Source organism: Phodopus roborovskii, unplaced genomic scaffold, assembly GCF_943737965.1.
Source record: "Phodopus roborovskii unplaced genomic scaffold, PHOROB, whole genome shotgun sequence".
Lineage (NCBI taxonomy): Eukaryota > Metazoa > Chordata > Mammalia > Rodentia > Cricetidae > Phodopus > Phodopus roborovskii.
In genome coordinates this window covers 13,368,364-13,389,681 of record NW_026126578.1, presented here as the reverse complement: position 1 = coordinate 13,389,681, position 21,318 = coordinate 13,368,364, and the positions used below count along the sequence as shown (strand labels likewise).

The following is a 21,318-nucleotide window of genomic DNA, read 5'->3' as shown; positions in this document are numbered from 1 at the left end:
CAGCACATGGAAGAGGGACCCACAGCTGGGGAGCCTGGAGCCCCAAAACCCTGGAGTATGTCCTCCTGTGGTGTCTGCTCCTCCCCCATGGCCACACCCTTATTGCAGGCCATCATCCCTGCACACCTGCATCTTTGTGAGACTGATGTGAGGTCCAAGTGCACACAAGGACTTGGCAAAAGGGCCCCGACTAGTGACATCTGGAAGCTGAGACAGGTCCAACTCCAAGGCCTAACCTTCTCAGTGTATGCTGACATTGGGAGTTTTTCCTTCCTAGAGCTCAAGATCATTTGATTGTAAATAACATATATTTCCTTTTGGAAGTCTAATGGATTCAGAAGTAAAAAGAAACTTATCCAATAATACAGCATTAATTACTAATTACCTTCCACTGTTTTGTTTCTCTGTGCCTTGGGCTTTACATTTTACTATCATTAGGAAGAAGAAGAAGAAAGAATCTGTAGCATTCTCTCCCTGGTATGCACCATTCTAGAGACTCCAGTTCTAACCAGGCTCCCCAGGTCCCACCATACTTGACTTGGGTCATGACTCACATGCCTTACCTGGTAAACAGCTAACCAGTGATGCCTACAGCACATTCTAGAGACCTGTAAGATGCTGAACCAGCTTGATACCCTCCAGGCAGCATCTTTCTGGAAAGATCAGGGAGATCCTGCATTAGCCTGGGGGAAAATCTTAATCCATCACCCACATCCTTCACCCAGCTGACTTGAAACAGATCAACGGACCAGCTTGTGTTCACTAGGCAATTATAGTTTTCACATGCCTGTTCCTTTAGTCACTGGGGCCCTGCGAGAGACTTCCTGAAACAAATCCCACTCGCTGATTTAGACCAGCCAAAGGGTCACCCAGGTCACACTGCTGGAGCATCTTCTCATGATATCCTTCAAGGCACATGGGGCAGCCCCCTCGCTTGCTAGGCTCCTCGCCACAGGTCCTTGGTGTTCTCGCACCAAGGAGGCAGTACATGGCAAAGGGGGCCAAGAAAATGCTCATCTCCTTCAGGGGTCCTGTGGGTAGGGACCTTTTGGGAGTCACCAAACCTGTGAAAATCTGCCAGTGTCCTACCCTGACATGGCACAGCTGACCCACTAGTCCTCAGTAGGGACTGAAAGTTCCCACTATGGAGTGTGGAGCAGAGTGATCCATGCAGAGCAAGGGGTCTAGCCCCGCTCCTCATTGGGGCTTCTGCGTACCCTAGAGACAGCATTCATCTGGGCCTGGGAGCCATGTGAAAGGGCCAGAAGCACCAGGTGAAGACATCAGACCCAAGGACCCAAGGACCTGTGTGGCCTCTTTTTTGGTCCCTTCAAAAGCCCATTCATGAACTTCCAGAACAAAATGAACAGTACCCTAGGAGTACCTTGCTATTCTACAATGCTCAGCACAGTCTTCTCGGTTTTCTGGTGAAGCTGTTTACGTTTTATTTACCAGAACTGATGAGTGCGGCTCCTCAGGATGCTCTTTTCTGGTCCGGCAAGCACTACCCTCTCCTTGAAGGCCTGAAGATTTTCCCACCCACAACTTCTTGACCTTTGTTTTATTTCCCTTCTGGAAGGCTCTCAACTAGTTCACTTATCAATTAACCCTATCACCCACCATAAAAATAATTTATAATTTCCACAATGGCACTTAATGTCAGGCCAAGAAAAATAAAAATAAAAATAAATCACTTGGTGTGTTTTTTTAATCAAACCAAGAGTAGGGGAAAAGAAAATAAAAAGAAGAAATAACCTATAGCAAGTTTTATCAGGCATCCTGAAAGATATCATTGCCCTTTTAGAGGCTTGAGATGCCTTAAGATAGGAGGCTTCTAGATACTTCTTTTGAGATAACTTAAAGGGACAAATAGAAGATGTGGCAAATTCCTATAATGCCAATATAGCAGAGGCTGGGGCAAAGACATCAATGGTTCAAGGCCAACCTGGGCTACATAGGAAGATCATGTCAAATGAAGAACAACAACAAAAAACAATTGTTAATGAAGAGACCAAGAAGGCCAGTGTGTGTGTGGCTACCCTTGACAGGAAGAGGAGCCAAGGGAGTGAAGGGAATGCATCTGCTGATGGACCAGCACAGGGCAGGAGGGGTCAGGGGCTCTGCTGAAAGGACCTTGCCATGTACACTCCAGCTGGGGAAGTTCTGGCTGATGTACGATTGAGGTTCCCAGAACTTTTGCCAGCACAGAGAGGGAACATCCCCTCTCTGTGCCTCAGTTTCTCCAGTATGACATGAAGGATGCACTGTCAGATCCTGGCCTTTGTCCTGGACTTGGACACTCTTTCACTCCAGATCCAAGACACACGTGGGTGGAAGATGGCTGTGGAGGTTGGCCCTCACCTCTTACCCTCATGTGAAGTGCCTGGATACATCTTCAGCTACCTGCTTCTCAATACTTAAGTGTAAGAATCCTGTGTCCCCTCTGAGAAGACAGGCCAGCTGGCAAAGGAGAAGACCAGAAGTTGTTCAAAGGCAGCAACAGCCAGTGGTGGCTGTGAGCCCTGCTTCTTCTTGTTTATGTTTGAATGTGTTACCTTGGTTGGACCACAGGTACCAGCACCCACACAGACTGGTAAGCTTTGTGTGGCCACCATGCTCTATGCCCATGTCAAAGTTTGGAAAGCATAGGGAGCCAGTCAGGGCTCCTTGGGACCCCAGGGGAGCTATCTTACCAAACATATTCATAAGAGATTTATGGATCTTGTGGGTATGAGTTGGCTAATTTATGACTTTAAGATGATTGAGATCATCTTTAGATCAATAGCAGGGGGTGGACCCATGGAAGACAGGCAGGGATCCCATGACCTTATATGTTGCTTATGCTCATTGTGTGAGAAAAACAACTTAAAGGATGAATGGTATTTTGCTCATAGTCTGAAAGGTTTCGGACCATAGTCACTAGGCTCCATTGTTTCTGAGCCCCTGCGAGTGCCCCATATCAGGGAGGAAGCATGTGATGGTAGAAGCTACTTAGTTCACAGCAGCCAGGAAGGAGAGAGATGGAAGCAGAGATGAGTCACAGGGAAGGAAGAGAAAAGAGAAAGGGGAGCAAGGGTTGAGATACCGCTATCCATCCCTCTAAAGAACACACTCCTAACTAAAGAGTGCCCTAACTTCCTCCCACCAGACCTCATGTCCTAAACGTCCCTCTGCTTCCTAGAGAGCGGCAGCTTAGCAACCAACACGTAGTTTTGGGAGGGCATTTCAGGTCCAAATCATAACATTCACTGTGCTGGAGCCCTCAGAGAGAGGTCCTCTTTTAGGCTTGGCAGGTGAGGAAACCTTATCTAAATAGGTCTGTCCTCACCTGTGGCTGATGGAGTCCTGGCTGCAAAAGTCCATTCACGACAGACTCTGAATGGAGGATAAATGGAGACAGAAATCATAAAGGGGGTGTCCCAGATGGATGCCAGGCAATTAGAGCAACAGATTGGGGGTTTTCTAGATATCAGGCAGGACATGTAGAGGTTAAACCAGACCTGGGATGGCACCATGGAGGCTGGGATGACATAGAGAGCCAGGCATTGTATCAGAAAAGTCTCCTTGCCAGCCCAGAGCTTGCCTGTCTTTTCCTCTGAAATGAGGAATCAGTTTACTGTCAAGAGTGAAGGGTTTAGGGTTCAGTTCAGCCCCAAAGCTGCTGTGGGACTCCAAAGCTTCCTCCCAAAGTCAGTAAGTAGCGGAGAGGCTCTGACCAATGCTCATTGCCTCAGGTGCGCCTGGCATCCCTTCCCACTGGGACTAAGGGAAGTAGTGGGGCCAGTCAGACATTGTAGCTTGAGTTTCCTACTGAGCAGGAAAGACCAGGCTGGGATACCAGCAAAGCCTCGCAGAAGGAAAACTAAAAGGAATTCCAGGGACACAGTGGCAAGTCTTGTCCCATAGTTACTGGCAGTGCTAGAACCATGTTCTAGTCTACAGGTGATTACGCCACATCTAACCCTGAGTCCTGCAGTAATTACCTTGGTGTCATAACAGCACCTGATAGAACCAGGGAGGGAACATTTATTTTGGCTCACTGTTTCCAAGGGTTTTCGGTCCATGGTGGAGGGGATAGCAGAGTGGAGTAGCTTAGTTCACCATGGTGGAAGCTTGAGGTGGGGGTTGTCTGAATATTGGTGAGCTAGGGAGCAGAGGTAGAGACAGGAACCAGGGGCTCGGTACATCCTCCAAAAGCCTGTTCTAGTGATGCTCCTGTGCAGGCTCCTCTCCCAGTCTCCCGGCTCGGGTACTTTGACTGCTGTTGTGACAAAGTAGCCTGACAACAGCAACACACGGAAGAAGCTTGGCTGCAGTTTGAGGTTAAGGTCTACCGTGGTGGGGGGATCAGAGCAGAAGGAGGCTGAGGCATCAGGCCACACTGCATCCACAGCAGAGAAGCAGAGAAACATGAAGTGTGCTTGGCTCACCTTCTCCTTTTCATAGCCTAGGAGCCCAGCCAGGAGAATGGTGAGAGAATTCTTGCCCTGGTTGCTCTAATCAAATAATCCCCGCTAGGCCTGCACAGAAGTCCATCTCCCAGGTGAACCCAGGTCTCGCCACATCGACAACTGAGATTTGCTGACCGTCACAGATCCACAAGCAGTACCCCCGACTGAGGGTTAAGCACTCAAGCCTTGAGTCTGGGGTGCTATTGCCAAACCAAAGCAGGCACCAGGCTACAGTTTTCAGAGGGTCCCTAGGTCACATTTTCCTCAGTGGAGGCCTTTCCGTGGCTTTGCTCATACCGAGCCTGAGAGAAACTTCCTTCCTTGGAAATAGCTCAAGGACATAAAAGTAGGGGCGAGGTGGGTGGCCCGAGATGGGACAGGAAGAAGCCACAACGAAGGGACTCCACAAGTTAGAACATACAACCCCTTGCCTTGTCCCAGGGACAAGTCATGTGCACAAGGTTTGGTAGTCACCCTAACAAGCTCTGTGAGGCGTTCGGGTGGGTGTTAGTTAAGTCCTCAGCCTCAAAATTCTGGGTAAAAACACAGTGTGTGTACAACTGGAAATATTAAGTCTACATGAACCAGCTGTGACATAACATTGGGCTGTATGTTCAGGGAAGGTTGTGGAGGCTCATCATAAAGCTCAGGGTATCAGAAGGCAGGAATTTCCTCCTCCTGGGATGAGAGGACTAATTGATGAAGCCAGGCAACACCAGGGATGCATTGAGCCTGAGCTGTTCCCAGGCAAGAAATATAAGCTTGTGAAACTGTATTGTGTGCTGACAAAGGGCAGGGGAGAGTCTCAGAAAACCCATCATGTTTATGACATGCTTAGCAGTGTGAAGGCTTCAGTGGCAACAAAAAGTACGAGACACTGTCCAGAGGAGGCTTCGAGACAAGACACCTGAAGTGTCATGGGACATGGCAGTCACTGCATAGACTAAGCAGGAGCTGCCAGCTCACCACAAAAGCTAGCCATTTATGGCCATCTTGGTGAGTGTCCTGGGTATGACAGACCTGGGTAGGGTAAAGGCTGGAGCCCATTCAAGAAGCTGTTACCGCTTTGACAGAAAACCCACAGAGATGAAGCAAACTCCCCAACCCCTTGTAGAGCAGCTGTGAGGCCAAAACTTCCATGAGGCCAACAGGAAAAGAAAATAACTTCTCTCTAGGGGCCCTAGGGTGGAGAAAAGCTGTCACCACCAGGGGAGCCCTGGCAGTCCCTGAAATGGAAGCTCCCTCCCTGGGACTTCTACAGCAGACCTAGTTTCTAGCTTGGGTCATGGTGATCAAGGAGCTATGGGCCAGGGAGCTTGTATTAAATGCTCTAGGAAGACATAGGAGGCTTCTACACAGGGGACTGGGGTGGGCTGAGGGTTGGGAGCCTAAGCAGGGATGGAAGATTATGGCCTTTGGTGATGCACAAGGCACCAGAACTGGGAAGCCAGCCTCTCCTTCCTTGCAGCTACTGAGGCATCTTGTCTGAAGCACTGCTGTACACTGAGGAAGCAGATTCCACTAAGGGAGGGTGATGTCCCAGCACCAGAGAACACAGAAGGAAGGGGGAGGTCAGCCCTGGCTTTGTTCTGCCCACCCTGGGCAGGATTTCCCAGCCTATTTCCAAACTTGGTTCTTGTCTGTCACTAACTCTGGCCTTCCCTTTAATCTCAGCCCTTCCCTGGTCCCATCTGGGGCTTTATACACTCATTCTGACCATCTAAAGCAACTCTATTGATTCAAAGAAAGGGGGGGAAAGAGATGTATTTTAGTAAAGGATGGAAAGTCTTTAGGGGATATGAAGCACGTTGTTGGCTTTTGTCTAGAAAATGCTTTGTTTCTTTGTCCCAGAAGAGCTTTGAGAATGAGTGGCAGAGTCGGGAGTAATCTAGTGTGGGTGGCCAGGTCCTCAGGAGCCTCAGCCTGAGGGAGGAGTCCTCCAGCCTTCAAAATCCTTCCAGCGAGTTCTCCATAATTACAGTTACAGCTACTGCAGTGGTAGAAAAACATCTCGCATCTTGTCCTTCCAGAGACCAACATGTACTTCCTCCAACCCCTTGAGATTGGCACACTTCCTCGTCACCTTATTCCAACTGTGTGCCAGGCTGTGGGGCAAGCTAGCCTCAAGCTAGGGCAAGGTGGTCCCCTCTCCAAACAAAGCTCCCATCATCCCTCCTGTTTTTCAGTTGTCCTCTTCCCTCCAGTTCCTGATACTGCAAAGTGTGACCTACCAGGGCCCACTAAGGAGCCTAAAAGGGGACATAGTTCCCTAGTAGAGCAATGTGGATACCATCTGCCAGACTCCCTCTTTCTTGAGTGCTCCCTGTGGAAGGTTGACCTGTGAAGTCACTCCATCCTCATCTCTTTTGGAAGAGAAGTATTCACAGCCCCACTTTTCAGATAGGGGGATGAGGCACAGAAGCACTAGGTGTCTGGCTACTTGGGTGCAGAGGCAGGAGCCTTACCCCTCTCAAGCTTTTGAATTAGCATTCCATCAGCACCTAAGATAGTGACCAGTCTCTGCAAGGTGTGTGGTACTTCTTCTCCAAGCATCTTCTCTGTGTCCTCAGAGATACCTGCAGTCCTTGACACTAACATTTCTTCATGGCCATTGCTCTGAATAAGTGTTCTTACCTGGTTATGTGCATCAAGTCCCTACAGCAGTGATGTGATAATAAGACATGGCAGGTGTCAGAGTATAGACATTTTCCTAGTAGAGAACCCAGAGATTTTAGCAAAGGCTCTTGGATCTTGGAAATGATATATAGGTCTGAGAACAGAAGACAAAGATAATCCTAGCCACCAAGAAAAGAGGAGGAGTGGCAATCAGGGCCTCCGTTGTGAGTTTGGTCAGCATCCTCTGACCTCAATGTATTAACTTTTTACCTGCATGCATTGGATGATCTCCATGAAGGAGAGATGATGGACACAACAGAGGCAATGTCAAACTACAAAAGCCCACCGGTCTTGGACAGTTCTGCCATAAACACTCAGTAGGAAGGCTAAAAGTCCCTAAAATCGGTCACAAGGGGCTTTTATACCCCTGCTTTAGTTGGCCATGTGAGCATTCATGGGGAGAATGTGACTTGGGGACATATAGCTCTCTATTGCTCATAGTTCATGATAGGGATGATAACACCCATAGTCAAAGAGAATCAATCCCCACCCCCACAGCACTCTCAGCAGACATGCAATAATACTTCCTCGGGGAACAGTTGGAGCGGCACATTCCGAAGCACACTCCAGTGTTTCCACCCTTGGAGAAGTAGTAAAGATTAAGCAATATGTATCTACCCACCTGTCCATTTATTCATCCCTTAACATTTATTACACACATCTTAGGAGCCAGCCCAGTGTAACAAGTACCTGTGATTTAAAAGGGTGTGTGGATGGTGGAGGGGAGTCTAGTGGAGAACAGGCACACTGATGAATTATTACTCGAATGTCATTGCTGTACGAGAATCAAGTGTCAAAACCTAGCTATCTACAGGTAAGACACGGGATGTAGAAGGATCAACTCCTCCCACAGCCACTAAATGAATCCTGAAAGAGTTCACGAGGAAGGGAAAGGTGTGGGTGGGAGGGTTGTGCAGAGAGAGAAAGATGGTGTGAGGTGCGCAGTAGTCTAAGAGAGCTCGGCAGACTTGGTGACAATGGCTGGAGTGGAGAGGCCAGTCGGGGTGGCTGTAAATGAACTTCCTACAGCCCTGGGATCATTGAGGAGTTCTGAGCAGAGGGTTGGCAGTACAACACCTGCATTTCAGGAAAGTGGCTGTGGTAATAGACACAGTGGAGGGATGGAGAAGTCACAAAACCCAGAGAAGACATATATGCTATAATATGCAGGATCAGGCATGCAGAGCAGGTGTCTAGTGACCCTCAAACCACAGGCCAATTTCCAACCTGAGTGACCTTCACATATGCTATCTAGTTCCAGAACAGGGTCGTTTTCTTTTGATCCCATGTGGTGTCCCTCTGAGCAATTGCCTGTTGCTCAGTCTCTCAAAGACCTTCACTTCCCATATACAAATAACACACTCTCAAGCATGGGCTAGTCTACTGGTTCCCTGGGCCTTTGTATACATAGGCGCCTAATGTCACATAGGCACTATCAAAGCTTTCTCAGAGACCTTCCTTTTGGTATCACCCACATTCTACTTGTTTCCTTTTCAAGTTGGTGCCCAAGACCAAGGAAAAACCTGAATAGTTCCACTCACATGTTAGTATTGTCCCAGGCAAGTGCATTGTCCCTGAACCCAAGGGAGCTGAAATCACTTAGACACCTTCTAGACTCTCAGAGATGTGACTGTAATGAAGGTATTTTATTTGCAGAATAAATGAATGACTCCATTTACAGAACTTCGGTTAAGGCTAGGCTGCCTAGAACCTGTCCCGTTAAGGAGCTGCAAAAACACACACAGCTTGTGTCATGGAAGAAGCATTACTCTGCATGCAAGGGCAAGGGCTGTGCCCTGAAGATCATGGTTTCCATCTGTGATAGTGTAACAGGATGGTTCTAGAATAAAAATCCAAGCATTTATTTTAACTATCTGTCTAAATAGGGCTTAGAGGGTCCCAATCACAGATTTACACAATGGACTCTGGACAATGCCTATCCAGGGAAGGTTACATTGTGATGGGTACAATCAAGGAAGCTGCATGGAGGCAGTGAGCACAGAGAAGCCAGCAATCCCATAGGTGATCATATTCAAAACCAGGACCTCTTCTCCATGCACAGAACAGGAGTCAGATAAGCCTCAAGGAAGCCAGTCCATCTGGAGCTCACAGAGGCCGTGTGTTATATGGGGAACCAGTTTTGGGAAGGTCGACAGAAGACCCAACAGAGGAAAATACCTTTCATGCTGTGTGGTTCTGGCTCAGAAGCAAGCCATTCCCTTTATTTATTAAGGCCCTGATGTATGCCAGGCTCTTAATATATGCTTTATCTGTTCCTTGTGGCAAAGTACTTATCCATTCTGTAAATGAACAGGTATAGCTACAAAGAAGGTGGCTAAGTGGACCACGGTCACATAGTGAGGAACAGAGCAGAATTATAACTCATACATCCTTGACAGTGAAGCCACCATCTTCCCCTCTGCTATCTGATCTTGATGGGGTTGGTGAGAGCAGTGCAGGGGGCTCATGGCCACTTTCCATCACGTTGCTTACAGGTGAGTCCAAAGGAAGGAAGGCAGGCAAAGCCAAGACCTACCCACCAACCTACACTGTCACCTGCAGAGTGCAGCCATCAAAGGATAACAACTCCATGAAGCCCCTTACCAGGCATATGTCAACAGCCAAATAAAGCAGATGGCTTTCTAACCCTGAGCAGTCCTCAGTTCCCTAGAGTCCTGGACACTTTGGGGATGAAGTGGTGATGGGTGTCACAGCCACAACTGAAGCAATGACAGGCTGCAGAACAGAGAAGGAGGGAGGCTCAGACCTGGAGGGAAGGTGCCCTGTTTTGGGGAGATGGCCATTTCCATGTATTCGAGAGGAGGAAAAGACATATGCCGTAGCAAGAGGAGCTGAAACCAGATGGTAAAAAGAACTTTCTGGAGACTGTGGTGAGAAAGCACATAAGATGTCTAGAGTACTGTATCCATGGAGCTCGTCTGGTGGCCACACCGGAAGTGGCAGAGCAGAGTGCTATGCCGTAGAGCAAGGCTCCTTGCGGCCGAGACACACCCATACGTTCTTCGTCTGTGGGGAGTAAGGAAGGCTGGGATGACTGGTAGAGATGAGGCCATGAGGGATCTTCATCCCACCTCCGGGGTTTGGGACCCTATAAGGAACATCTCGGGGAAAACACGGAAGAGGCCTTCTGACAGGGTTGGGAGCACCTGGGGGGTGGGCAGTTTTGGAAGAACTAAGTCCTGAGGTTTCCTAGCAGGGACACCTGCCTCACCCACCCCATGCTCTTCCTCTATAAAAGCTGGGAAGGCTTCACCATATGACCCTCTGTTACAGTCTGCCATGCAAGACATTCCCCGGGCCCTTGGTTCTTAATACATAGATCAGTAACTACTGATAGTGCGTTTATCATCTGTGCAGCTTTTGGTAGGGGAATAATCAAATAGAATCCAGGCCTTGGCCTCTAGGAAGTGACAGTGTAGAAAAACACACCTTTACTCAGCACATATCCTGTGCTGAACACCTCATTCAGGTAGACTTCCTGTGTCCCTCACTACAACTCACTGAGGTTGGTATTGACCCTGGTTATGCAGTTGAGGAACCCAAGGCTCAGAGGCAAAGCGACATGGCCAATGTCAAGCAGTGGTAGGGACTGAAGCTGTAGCCCAGCTGTTAACGACACCGCTGTCCTCACTGTGCAGTACACAGGGACTCTCTGAGGATGGCTTTCGGTGTTCTGAGACAGAGCAGGGAGACTACGGTTATCCGGAGGAGCTTCTTAGAGGAAGGGCTTAGCCCTGGGCCTTGGAGTAGGGCACCGCTTGGAGGCTAGTGGAGAGAGAAGCAGCGCAGGTTACTAATTCCCTGTCTTCTCAGGGTGGACAAAAGGAAGGCAGTAATCGCTCAACCTGCTAGGGCCTCCATGGGAGGAAAAGGAAGCCAGGCAAGAACAGAGGCCTCTTTATACCCAGCAGCACAAGCTCCCTCCTCTCCATAGGATCAGCCCCAAAATGAAGGTCTGAAAGGACCCATGATGGCCACTCCCTCTCCTACACTCGCTAGGGCAGGCTAAAGATGTAGTGAGTTCCATTAAGCCCCTCAAGCAGTGGCCGTGGAGCCAGAGTAGTTGGCACTGCGGGGGTTAACGCTCTATAGCAGTGTCCACAAGCTGGGCTGTTTTAAGATGTACAGTACCTATGCCTGTCCAGTTCCGTGAGGCCTGGACAGCTAAGACGCCCATTTCCAGACTGGGCACAGGATAGTATTGCTGCTAAGAGGGCAGATCCCAGATGTGAGCCCAGTCACTCTTTACCATTCGGCCCCTGTTTTCAGTTCTAGCCCCAGGTACCCCCTCAACCTGGGTGCCCTCCCAAACTTATATGCCTGGGGCTCTTTCCAGCCCTAAGAGCCCTTCCCTAGAGGGGCGGCAGAAGATATCCCTTAGTCCCTCTCATTGGAAAGGACTAGAACCAGGCAGGTCAGGCCACATGCACCATCCCCCTCTCCCCCAACCGAGCACCATGCCTTCTGTTCACAGTGATGGCTCCTGTGCCCAGGCCGGTGGGGGCATGGAGGACTCCGTGGTGGCAGCCGGCAGACCCAGTGTCCATGCCCCGAAGGCTCAAGCCCAGGAGCTACAGCAGGAGGAGGAGCGGCCGGGGGCGGGGGGCTCCCCACGGGCTGGCCCCCTCCGCGCGGCCTCCCCCGGCCAGCAGCAGCCTGCCCTGGCGACGGCGCTCTGCTCCCACACCCCTGCTGCCTCCGAGTACGAACTCTCCCTTGACCTAAAGAATAAACAGGTACCCAGGGCCTCCTAGGGGGGCGGGGAGGGTGGTGAAGGGCCCTGCCTTTGGGGGCTATCCAGGGTGCCAGGGACCTGCAGGCACACTGTCTCTCAATGTTTCTCCCCAGCTGAGCTACCTAACTGCCCTTCCCTAGAGCCCAGTTCCTCAGGAGGCCATGCCTAAGCCCCATCTGGCCTTTACCTGGCAGGGTTCTTGCCCTGTACCACAAGGCCTGTAGCTAGTATATCCAGGGGCTCTACCCTTTACAAGGTAGAAGCCTCAGTCCCCACTCCCACTTTACCCAGAAGAAACAGCCTTATTTCCATGCCTCCCAATGGTAAGCCCAATGCTAAGGCATGTACAAGCAGAATAAGGTGCCAAATCAGCAGCGGAGTGTAAGTGGGCAGGCTTTCCAAGACCGATCCAGATGAAGGCATTCACCGGCTTAGAGGGAGATGTAATTAGATTCCGCAAAGAAACAGATTTGAACTCAGAGAGGTAGATATGGGATCCAATCCTCACTGCTCCTTCAGGAATGCCCACGGAACACTCTGAGCGTTGCTTTCCTCATTAGCAAAATCGGGAATTAGACCTTCAGTTACTGCCAATAGCCCTGCTAGCTCCATAGTGTGCAGGCCCTAAAGAACCAGTCTTGGCCCGTGAACAAGGCAAATCTCTAGAAGCCGGTAGGACTGAATAAAGCCAAGCTAACTTCATTCCTTTAGGAGGACATTGATGCCAAGCTATCATCCTGGTTTGGGATTAGCAGTGGGCAATGTGCGTGACTTTCAGTAAAGCATTTTGACAAAATCCTTCATGATAGCTATGTGACAAAATAGGGTTATGTGGATTAGATGACAACACAAACAGGTGGGTTTTTTCACAAGTAGAATTTGCAAAACAGAAGCAAAACCCCGCACCACCCACCAGCATATTCTGTCTGATCTATGTCCGGGGAAATTGCTGTCCTTGGTTCTGCCCAGTTCCCCATTCTGAGAAGGCACTGGATAAAAACATGAAACTTACAGGTACCGAGCTTTCTCATGAGGTAAGGCTGAAGGGCAGCAGCCAGAACCTTAGTAACTGAAGTTGAGCTTTGTTTTTGTTTTTTGTTTGTTTGTTTTCTATGGGCAGAAAGATGCTTCAAATGAAAATAAGTCAGAGGAAATAGACAGAAAATAGCCAGTGAAATTCTGCTTATAGCCTTACGATGCCCAAAGTGCCCATGTTTTGTGTGTTGGATGAACACAGCCATATCTGGAGCAGGAGCCTGGGGCTTTGGTTGAGTGAAAGCTCACAGACTTGCTGTTAGCGAGGGAGCTGCACACAGTACTCCGGACCATCAGGGGCCTTCAGAGCCACGGGACAGTGGGGTGGCCGGCCGGCCAGCTGTCCTGTACCTCACACTCCTCAGCAGATCCTTGGATCTTCTGCATTCTGGATGGAAAAGGAGAACTTGGAGGCCCTGAAGAAGGAGAACAGAACAGGTTGCGATCATGTGAATAAAGCATAGACTAGAAAACAAGTTTGGAATGTGAAAGGACTGAGGAGTGGGAAATCGATGAGCTGCATTTCCCTCCAGGAAAAATACGGGGGTTCTGATAGGTGAAAAGCTGTGGGCAGAGAACATTTTAGCTTAAGGATTAAACTGGCAGAAGTGTAGATACCTGGCCTGTGTGATCCTGGGGTCTCTATTACTGGATGAAGCTCTATGAGGATTGAGACAGTGTGGTCTGGGGGATGGGCTAGCTGCAAGCACCCCTACAACTCTGTGGGTCTCTCCACTCCTCTGAGACAGGAATCATCTTTTGTACCTTTCTCCCAGCATCAGGCAAAGTGTCTTAGATGTAGAGCCAAGCCTCTTCCCCATCCCAGAGGAGAGGTTGTCGTCATATCCCGTCAGCCTAAGAGAACCTGGCTTGAACAGAAGGAGTTAGTAAAGTGCTAGCTGACCTGATGGGAAATGGAGATCTGTGATAGACCCAGATGTTTGAGCCGTTAGTGTTAAGTCTAATTCTAACTGATAGGTTTGCATTTCAGGCCATTCGGCCTGAGGAACGAATGTCGCTCTTCCCTGAATTTTGTATCTTTCCAGACTAACCACAGACAGGGTATACAGGAGGAGCAGGGGCCAAAGGGGGATTGAGACCAGAGCAAGGTTATTGAAACTCAGCGTGTGCTAAGGGCTATGTGGCCTTGGGCAAGCTGTTTGCCCTCTCTGGGCCTCAGCCAGCTCACATGTGTCCCTGGGGCTTTGCACACTTCGCCTTTGCTTCTGTCCCTCCTCCCCCCAGTACCCCTCCCTTGGCCTCTTAATTCCCAGCTAGTGAGAAGTGTTTCCTCCCCTCTCTAGAAACTTCTCTGGCCTCTCATCATTACTACCCTCCCCCGTGCCCAGCCCAGAGCTGGGTATTAAGATGATGTTCTGTGAGAGAATGCTCATGTATCTTCTGGGGTTCTAGGCTTGATCCCCAGCACCACAGTGAGGTGAAATTAAACCATGCGGAGAAGGTCTTAAAATCAATAAAACCATGTATATTACATAAGAAAAAGAAAGTATGAAAATGCTACAGTGAAACGCATTGCATTTTAGGCCAACTTAAAAATTAATTGAAATGTGTGAAAATATCAGAGATATCAGAAGGAAATGCAGAGAAAAAGATGTTAGGGTGACTTTGTGACAAAGAGGAATGTGTGAGCGTGAAGCCTAAACTGGATCCTGACTAGAACTCTTTGAGAGAGGGGGTTTAGTATTCTGTATGGAATCCAGCCGTTCTCAGACTTGGGGTTGTGGATAGCCATGGCCTCCCCTGTCTTTTCCCTCCCAGGTTTCCCAGTCAGCCGGTCCAGACCCAGAATCCCTTTTCAGGCTCCTTGTTACCTCGTTTCATCTCATCTCCAACCCTCACTGAGCCTGCCTCTGACTTTCCCCTCCCTCTCCACCAGCCCACTTGAAGCCAGCCTGCCCCTTGCCGGCACCCCTGGGTCACCTCCTGCTGGCTCCAGCTCTGGCTAGCTGAGCCTCTCCCACCTGGCTGTCACAGTGTGGCTGAGTCATCCCTGCAAAGTGCACTTCTAATCAAGCAGCTCTCTGCTTGAAACCCTTGATGGCTGCCTTTATGTGCAGCACAAAAGCTTCCCTGGCTCCCCTGGTTCCCCTGCCACAGACACAGACCCAAGCTCACACCAGGGTCCCTACTGCTCCCATTCACCGCTGGGAGTCCCCTGGCCAGCCTTTGCCTCTGGCCCTTCACACACAATGCTTCCTCTACTGGAAAGCACTGAGCGTGAGCTGGTTCCACTCTGCGTCTCCGTCTCCGGTGGTCTTAGTTTATACTTACGGCTCATCCAGAAGCCCCAAGCTGGGCGAGCGCCTGTAAAGAGTGCTGTGGCATTGTGTCTGCTCTCTAGTAGCTGCTCCACTCATGCAGACAAGGACCAGGTTGTTCTCTGACTCTTGCAGAGCTGCGCAAGTGATTGTGCTTTGAACACTCACAGGGTGGGGCTGGGTGGGGGTGGGGCAGGGGTTGCACTACATAGTACAATCCACATGGAGAGCCAGTGGTCCGAGTGGTCCAAAGCTGCCTCTCTGCTCTTAGCCATCCCTGTACTCCTGCACTCAGCACGGTCCCTGGATTCTAGGAACTACTCAGCCTGGCATGAGTGAATGAAAGAAATCTGCCCCTGCATCTCACTGACCCCTTCCCCAAGACCCTGCCTCAGGAAGGGGCCTCTTACCCTCCTCCAACACCCTTTGCCCCATCTTTCCCGGGGAGGGGGCACCTTGCCAAGAAGTGGTTGGTTAGGTTTCCAAATACCTTTTCTCTCTGAGACCCTGTTCCCTCATCTGTGAACCTGGGTGCTGTCCTGAAGTGTCCCCAGGCTACACAGAAGTGTTACACACTTGGAGTCATGCTCAGAGAAGGGTGTCACACTGCTATTTTCCATTCACTGCCAGTCCTGGTAACACCATAATACAGAACACACAATCGTTTTTGTCACAGAATTAGTCTTCCTGTGGTGAACATGTAGGTGCCACCCAGGGCCGTCTGAGCACTGCTATCTGTCAGGCATAGTGCGAAGCCTTTGCCATGCATTGTTTCTCAGACTAAGATGTAGTCCATGGTCTTAGCCTGGTACCCTCCCATCTCTGGCCATCACAGTAAACTATTTGTGTAAGTTCCACAGCCTGGCCTGCTGTGGAGCAACCCTGCACATGGCATCTCTTGCTCTCAGCCTGATGCTCGAGTTTGTTTTGCCAAGTTCCAGAAACTCAAAACATGATTGGCTTTAATGTTCTCAGTTGAGAACCCTCAAACCAGAGGAAACCCTCCCCCACCTATGAAAGACGCCCCCACCCAGCCCAGGCCCCTCAGCACTGCCTGCTTTCCCCACCCACCTTCACTTGCTGCCATCTCTCGGGCCCTCATTAGGCTCCCATTGGCCTGGCTCCTGAAAAGAGGGAGCATGTTCCAATGACACTGAGAACCCCCTCAGTGCTGCTCCTGGCAGAAACTGAGAGATCTTTCTCTTGGGAGCAGTCAGGGCCACAGGGCTCAGGGAGAAGTGAACAGATTTGCTCCTTGGCTAGTGGGTCCAGCCACCCCCACTTTCTGGGCACTCCAGCCCTGCCCCCCTCTGGCACTCCAACCCACTCCTGTCCCCCAGCACTCCAGGCCACCACATCACCTCTCAGCTTCTCTACTTGACCCTGTTAAGAACAGGATTGGGGTGACTGGGTGAGCCTGACCCTGTTAAGAACAGGATTGGGGTGACTGGGTGAGCCTGACCCGGAACACTGCAGAGCTCCCGAGTCCGTGAGAAATGGGCAGTATGGAGGGGGAGGAAGGATGGAGAACTTGGCTCCCAGCCTAGCTCAGGGAGAAAGCCTGGGTTTTTATTCCCCCCCAAGCATAGGAAAGAGTTCACATTAGCTCATGGCCACATGCATTTACTAACCTCCAGCCATGGGTCTGGCCCATCAGCAGACATAAGGGATGCCTTTGAGAGGCAGCATGGGAGTGCCGATAGTTCAGAGCAAGTCAGAGGTGTAATCATCGTGGGTGGCTTTCAGAGATGGGAAAGCAGTACTGGAAACAGCTGGAGCCAGCAGGGGATGGCTGTGCAAAATGATTGGAGCAGAGGGTGATGGAGTAAAAACTGGATTTCTGTGCTCTCCATGAGCAGCTAGGCCCTGCTCGAGTATCTGTGGTAACTGAGGCATAGCAAATGCCTTGGAATAAATGATGTTCCTGCCTGGGGTGAGAAGAGTAAACGAAGAGAGGGGTGGGTAGTCTAAATATACCCCCAAATTCGTGGAAAAGCAGAGTGTCAAAGACAACTATATTGGCAGGGAAGATGGCTTTTCTGAAACAGGTCTTAGAGAAAGGGGAATACATATACCTCTAGAAGAGAGGCTGGGCAGTGGCCCAAACATGCCCAAGGTCCACCGGCACAGAAGACCTAAAAGGGGCTGTTTCCCTATGTGATGTTTGCTCTTCAAGCTATTAGAGTGGCATTCTGATAGTGGGCAAGCTATGAAGATAGTCAGAGTCCTGACAAAGGCTTTTCCTGGGATGCTCCCATCTTAATTAGTTGCTAATTATCAACCAGCATAAGTTGCTCTTTTAGGGCCCCAACATGGAAACCATGGAAGAGGCTCTGAAATGGATAAGGGAAAAATAAAATTGTACTTAGAGATTTGGAAATGGTATGCACATAACTTGTGACTGGCATGCATAGGGATTCTGCAACTAGAGTCTAGGATTGATAGTCCAACTGGGGACAAGGGTTCTAAGTGCCAAAGAGTTTGACAGGAGGAGCAGCAAGAGTTTCAGAAGAGAGGGAGAAGGACAGGTGAGAGAGGACCTGTGCCGATGAAGCCCATAGCTGGTCTTCTTGAGGATCGCTTCAGAGGACCTCCAAAGTTATAGGATGCATAGAAACCAAAGAACATGGGGGCAGAGAAGGAGGGTAGCTTGGGAGTCTGGCTGTTTGGGAAGGAGGCAGAGAATTCACTAGTCTTCCAAGAGGTTCAGTGGAAAATGGAGTGGTAAGCTGGTGCCGTTGGGCAGAGAAGTCAAATGAAGTTGTAGTTTAGTCTTCAGAGGGTCTGAAGGCAAGCAGAAGATAGAGGGTAGAGGTTAGAAATGCAGGTAAGAAAGAGAAAGACGAGGGAATGTCCACAGGGCACAGCTGCTGTAGGGTTGATCCTTTGCTCTGCATCAGATGGGGACTTCCAAGAGTCACACAGTTCACCTGGGAATTTGTTCTCTCATGTACTCACTACATAGGATGCTGACTGTGTGGTGGGGACTGTCTGAAAACTGGGGACCAAGCAGTGAAAATGGCAAGCAAAGCCTCTGCCTTCACAGTGCTTTGCTTTGTTCCCAGTATATCTTTGCATTGCTGTGACCACCCAGCTCTCGGAGACAACTCAAGGGAAGAAAGAAGTCTGGGAAGCTCATAGGTTCAATTCCATCATGTCAAGAGAGGCACGGAGTAGCAGCTTACTCCACAGTGGTGTGGTCCTGTGGTAGGGCTCTTCATCAAACTGCCGATCAGAGTGTGACACAAACCAGATTCTGGGATAACCTTCAAAGGTCCACTCCTAGTAACTGTCTAAGCTCCACCTCCAAAAAAGGTCCATAATGTCGCAAAGTGATACTACTGGCTCAGAAATAAGCATTTAAAATATGAGCCTGCGGGATCCTCCTTACATTTAAGTCAAAACATTCCATCTATGGCATCTCATAACACAAAATGCATTTAGTTCACATTTAAGCTTACCCAAGTCTTAACAATACCAAAGCCATTCACAAGCTCAAGTCTTGGGAGAACAAAAGAGAGGAAGGGAGAGAAAGCAAATACTGTCAAAGTACACAATATATCTGAAAACAACCGTCTTTATGAAACTGAATACTATGGTGAGTGAATGTATCTCCCCAAAAGTTGGGGGACCTCTAAACTGCAGGGTCTCATTATGACTCAAAGAAATCAAAGTATGTATGAGGTACATACTTCTGATATGCAATGACACAAAGTGAATGTTCTCACTCCAAAAACAGTTGAGTTGAGAACATAGAAACAAACGTTTGAACTACAGCAAGACCAAAATTCATTAGAGAATATGTCAAGTTTTCTGGCTTTCTGGGGATAGTGGCATCATTTGGGCTCCACCATGCCTGGGCAGCCCTGCTATTTGCAATCCACATGACCTCTTTCTTGGGCTGAATCTACCAGTGATTATAGCTTTCCTTGGCCTACAAATATTCTATGTTCCTGCCACCTCTAACATTCTGAGGTCTTATTGTATCCTGGGTTTTCACTCTCAAAGTTTCACACATGTCCCTGTCAAGGGCTCCCTAAAGTGGGGATATGGTCTCTCTGACCTTCCAGCCCCTCCTTAAGAATCTAGGTCTAAGTCTCCATGACTTCAGTAACTCTTATATTCTGGATGTCTGAAATTCTGGCACCACGTAAATGATATCAAGTTTTCCCAAGAGCGTCAGCAGTAGCCAGGCCTTTTTAGACCACAGCTACAACAGCCTCTGAGTGCTTGTGTGGTTAAACCCGAGAAAATGCCTATCTAGGCAGTGCTTTACAAGTTGAGTGCCCCAACTACACTCTTTTTGTCAAAGGTAAGTCTTTCAAATGAGTTTGCAGTTTTACACCCTGAAGCCTCCAGCTGCTGCTCTTGCCATTTTAAATGTATATTAGTTGGGATGACTATTGCTGTGATAAAACACCATTGTTACAAGCAGGCTTTCCCTCACTGCTGGGTCAGCCCCAAATAACACACAGAGATGCTGTATTAGATATAAAGCTGTTGGCCTCTTACTAGCATTTCTTATTGGCTAGATCTGTCTTAAATATTAACCCATTTCTATAAATCTAAGTATTTCTACATGGTCTTATCTTACCAGAGAGAGAGTCCAGAGTTCTGCTCTCTAGATCCTACATGTTGAATCTCTTCCTACCTCCCCTGAAATCTTGTCTCCTAATCCTACAGATCTTGCTTTGGCCAACAGTGCTTTATTCATTAACCAATATGAAAAACATATTTACAGAATGACATCTCCCATCACACCATGACCGAAAGCAACTTGAGGAGTAAAGGGTTTATTTTTCTCACAGTTCCATATAACAGTTTATCATGAAAAGCAGGGAGGACCCTGAAGTAGGGACTGATGCAAAGGGCATAGAGGCATGCTATTTACTGGCTTGCCCCTCAAGGCTTACTTGGCCTACTTTCTTATAGAACGGAGGACCACCAGCCCAGGGATGATAGCACCTTCAATGGGCTGGGCCCTCCCTTATCAATCACTAAATTTGAAGAAAAAAAAAAAGCTTTACAGTCTGGCTTTTAGCCTGATTTTATAGAGGCATTTTCTTAATTGAGGTCCCCTCCTTTCAGATGACTTTAGTTTGTGGCATTGACATAAAACCATCCAGTACAGCTGCTATTCTGGACAATATTTTTCATATCTTTCTGCATTATTTTTTGCTTCAAACTATGACTACATGCCTGGCTGGAAGCACTCAGCAATAACCCTAACACAACTTGAGTGCTATGCTGTCTTGAAATTCCCATTACTTATTAATTAAGTCTCGCTTACAATTTCAGGGTACAAGCAGGATGAAAACAAACTTTTTGCAGGCTACATCCAAATGGCTGTAGCCCAATTCCCAATAGAGTCCTTGTTCCCATCTGAAATCTCATAAACACAGTCTTTGCTATCCACATTATCATCAGCCTTCCAGCCTCAAAACTCCAATCGATTAATCTCTACTGACAGTGCTCTAGGGATTCTCAAACCCATATCTGCAAACTTTTCCAAATTCTTCCTACAAACCAGTTCCAAAAGCCTAAGAACTTCGTGGTCAGATTTAGTTACAGTAACAGGCTTTCTTGTGACACCCATTTTCTGTATCAATTAGGTTTATGTTGCTGTAACCACACTACCTAAGAGAAACAATTTTAAAAACATGTATTTTGGTTCACCAGTGATCTGAGAGGATTTGGTTCATAACTGCAGAGAAAGCATTGTGTAGCATCTCAACTCATGGTGGTCAGGGGCTGTTCATTTCATCAAAAAACAGAGCATGATGGGGGAAGGGCTAGCTATAACTGTCATTACTTACTATTTCCACCAGATAGATGCTCACTTCCTTAAAAGGCTTTTCCCTCTCCATCCCCCCTCAAAGAAAGAAAGAAAAGAAAAAAACAACTCAGTACTGTAAACTGGGAGACAAACATCAGAGTATGAGCCACTAGGAGACATTTCAGATTTGAATCATAGAGGATTAAAGTGTAGGATTAAAGGACATGAACAGGAATCTAAAGTTTGGCTTCTTTATACAGTATAGACATTAAGCTTGAAGATGCACCCTCTTGGAATCATCTTGGCCAGTCTTCTGACTCTGTGTATGATGATAACTATCATAGT

At 48.6% G+C, this 21,318-nt stretch overlaps 1 protein-coding gene across 1 annotated transcript in view; it reads left to right on the top strand.

Moving 5' to 3' along the window:
- The window catches only part of Iqsec3 (IQ motif and Sec7 domain ArfGEF 3), a 92,257-nt gene that overhangs the window by 32,227 nt on the left and 38,712 nt on the right, over positions 1–21,318 (top strand). The window contains exon 3 of the mRNA XM_051203706.1: positions 11,623–11,884. Coding sequence (XP_051059663.1) covers positions 11,623–11,884 — 262 coding nt within the window. The remainder of the gene's footprint in view (positions 1–11,622; positions 11,885–21,318) is intronic.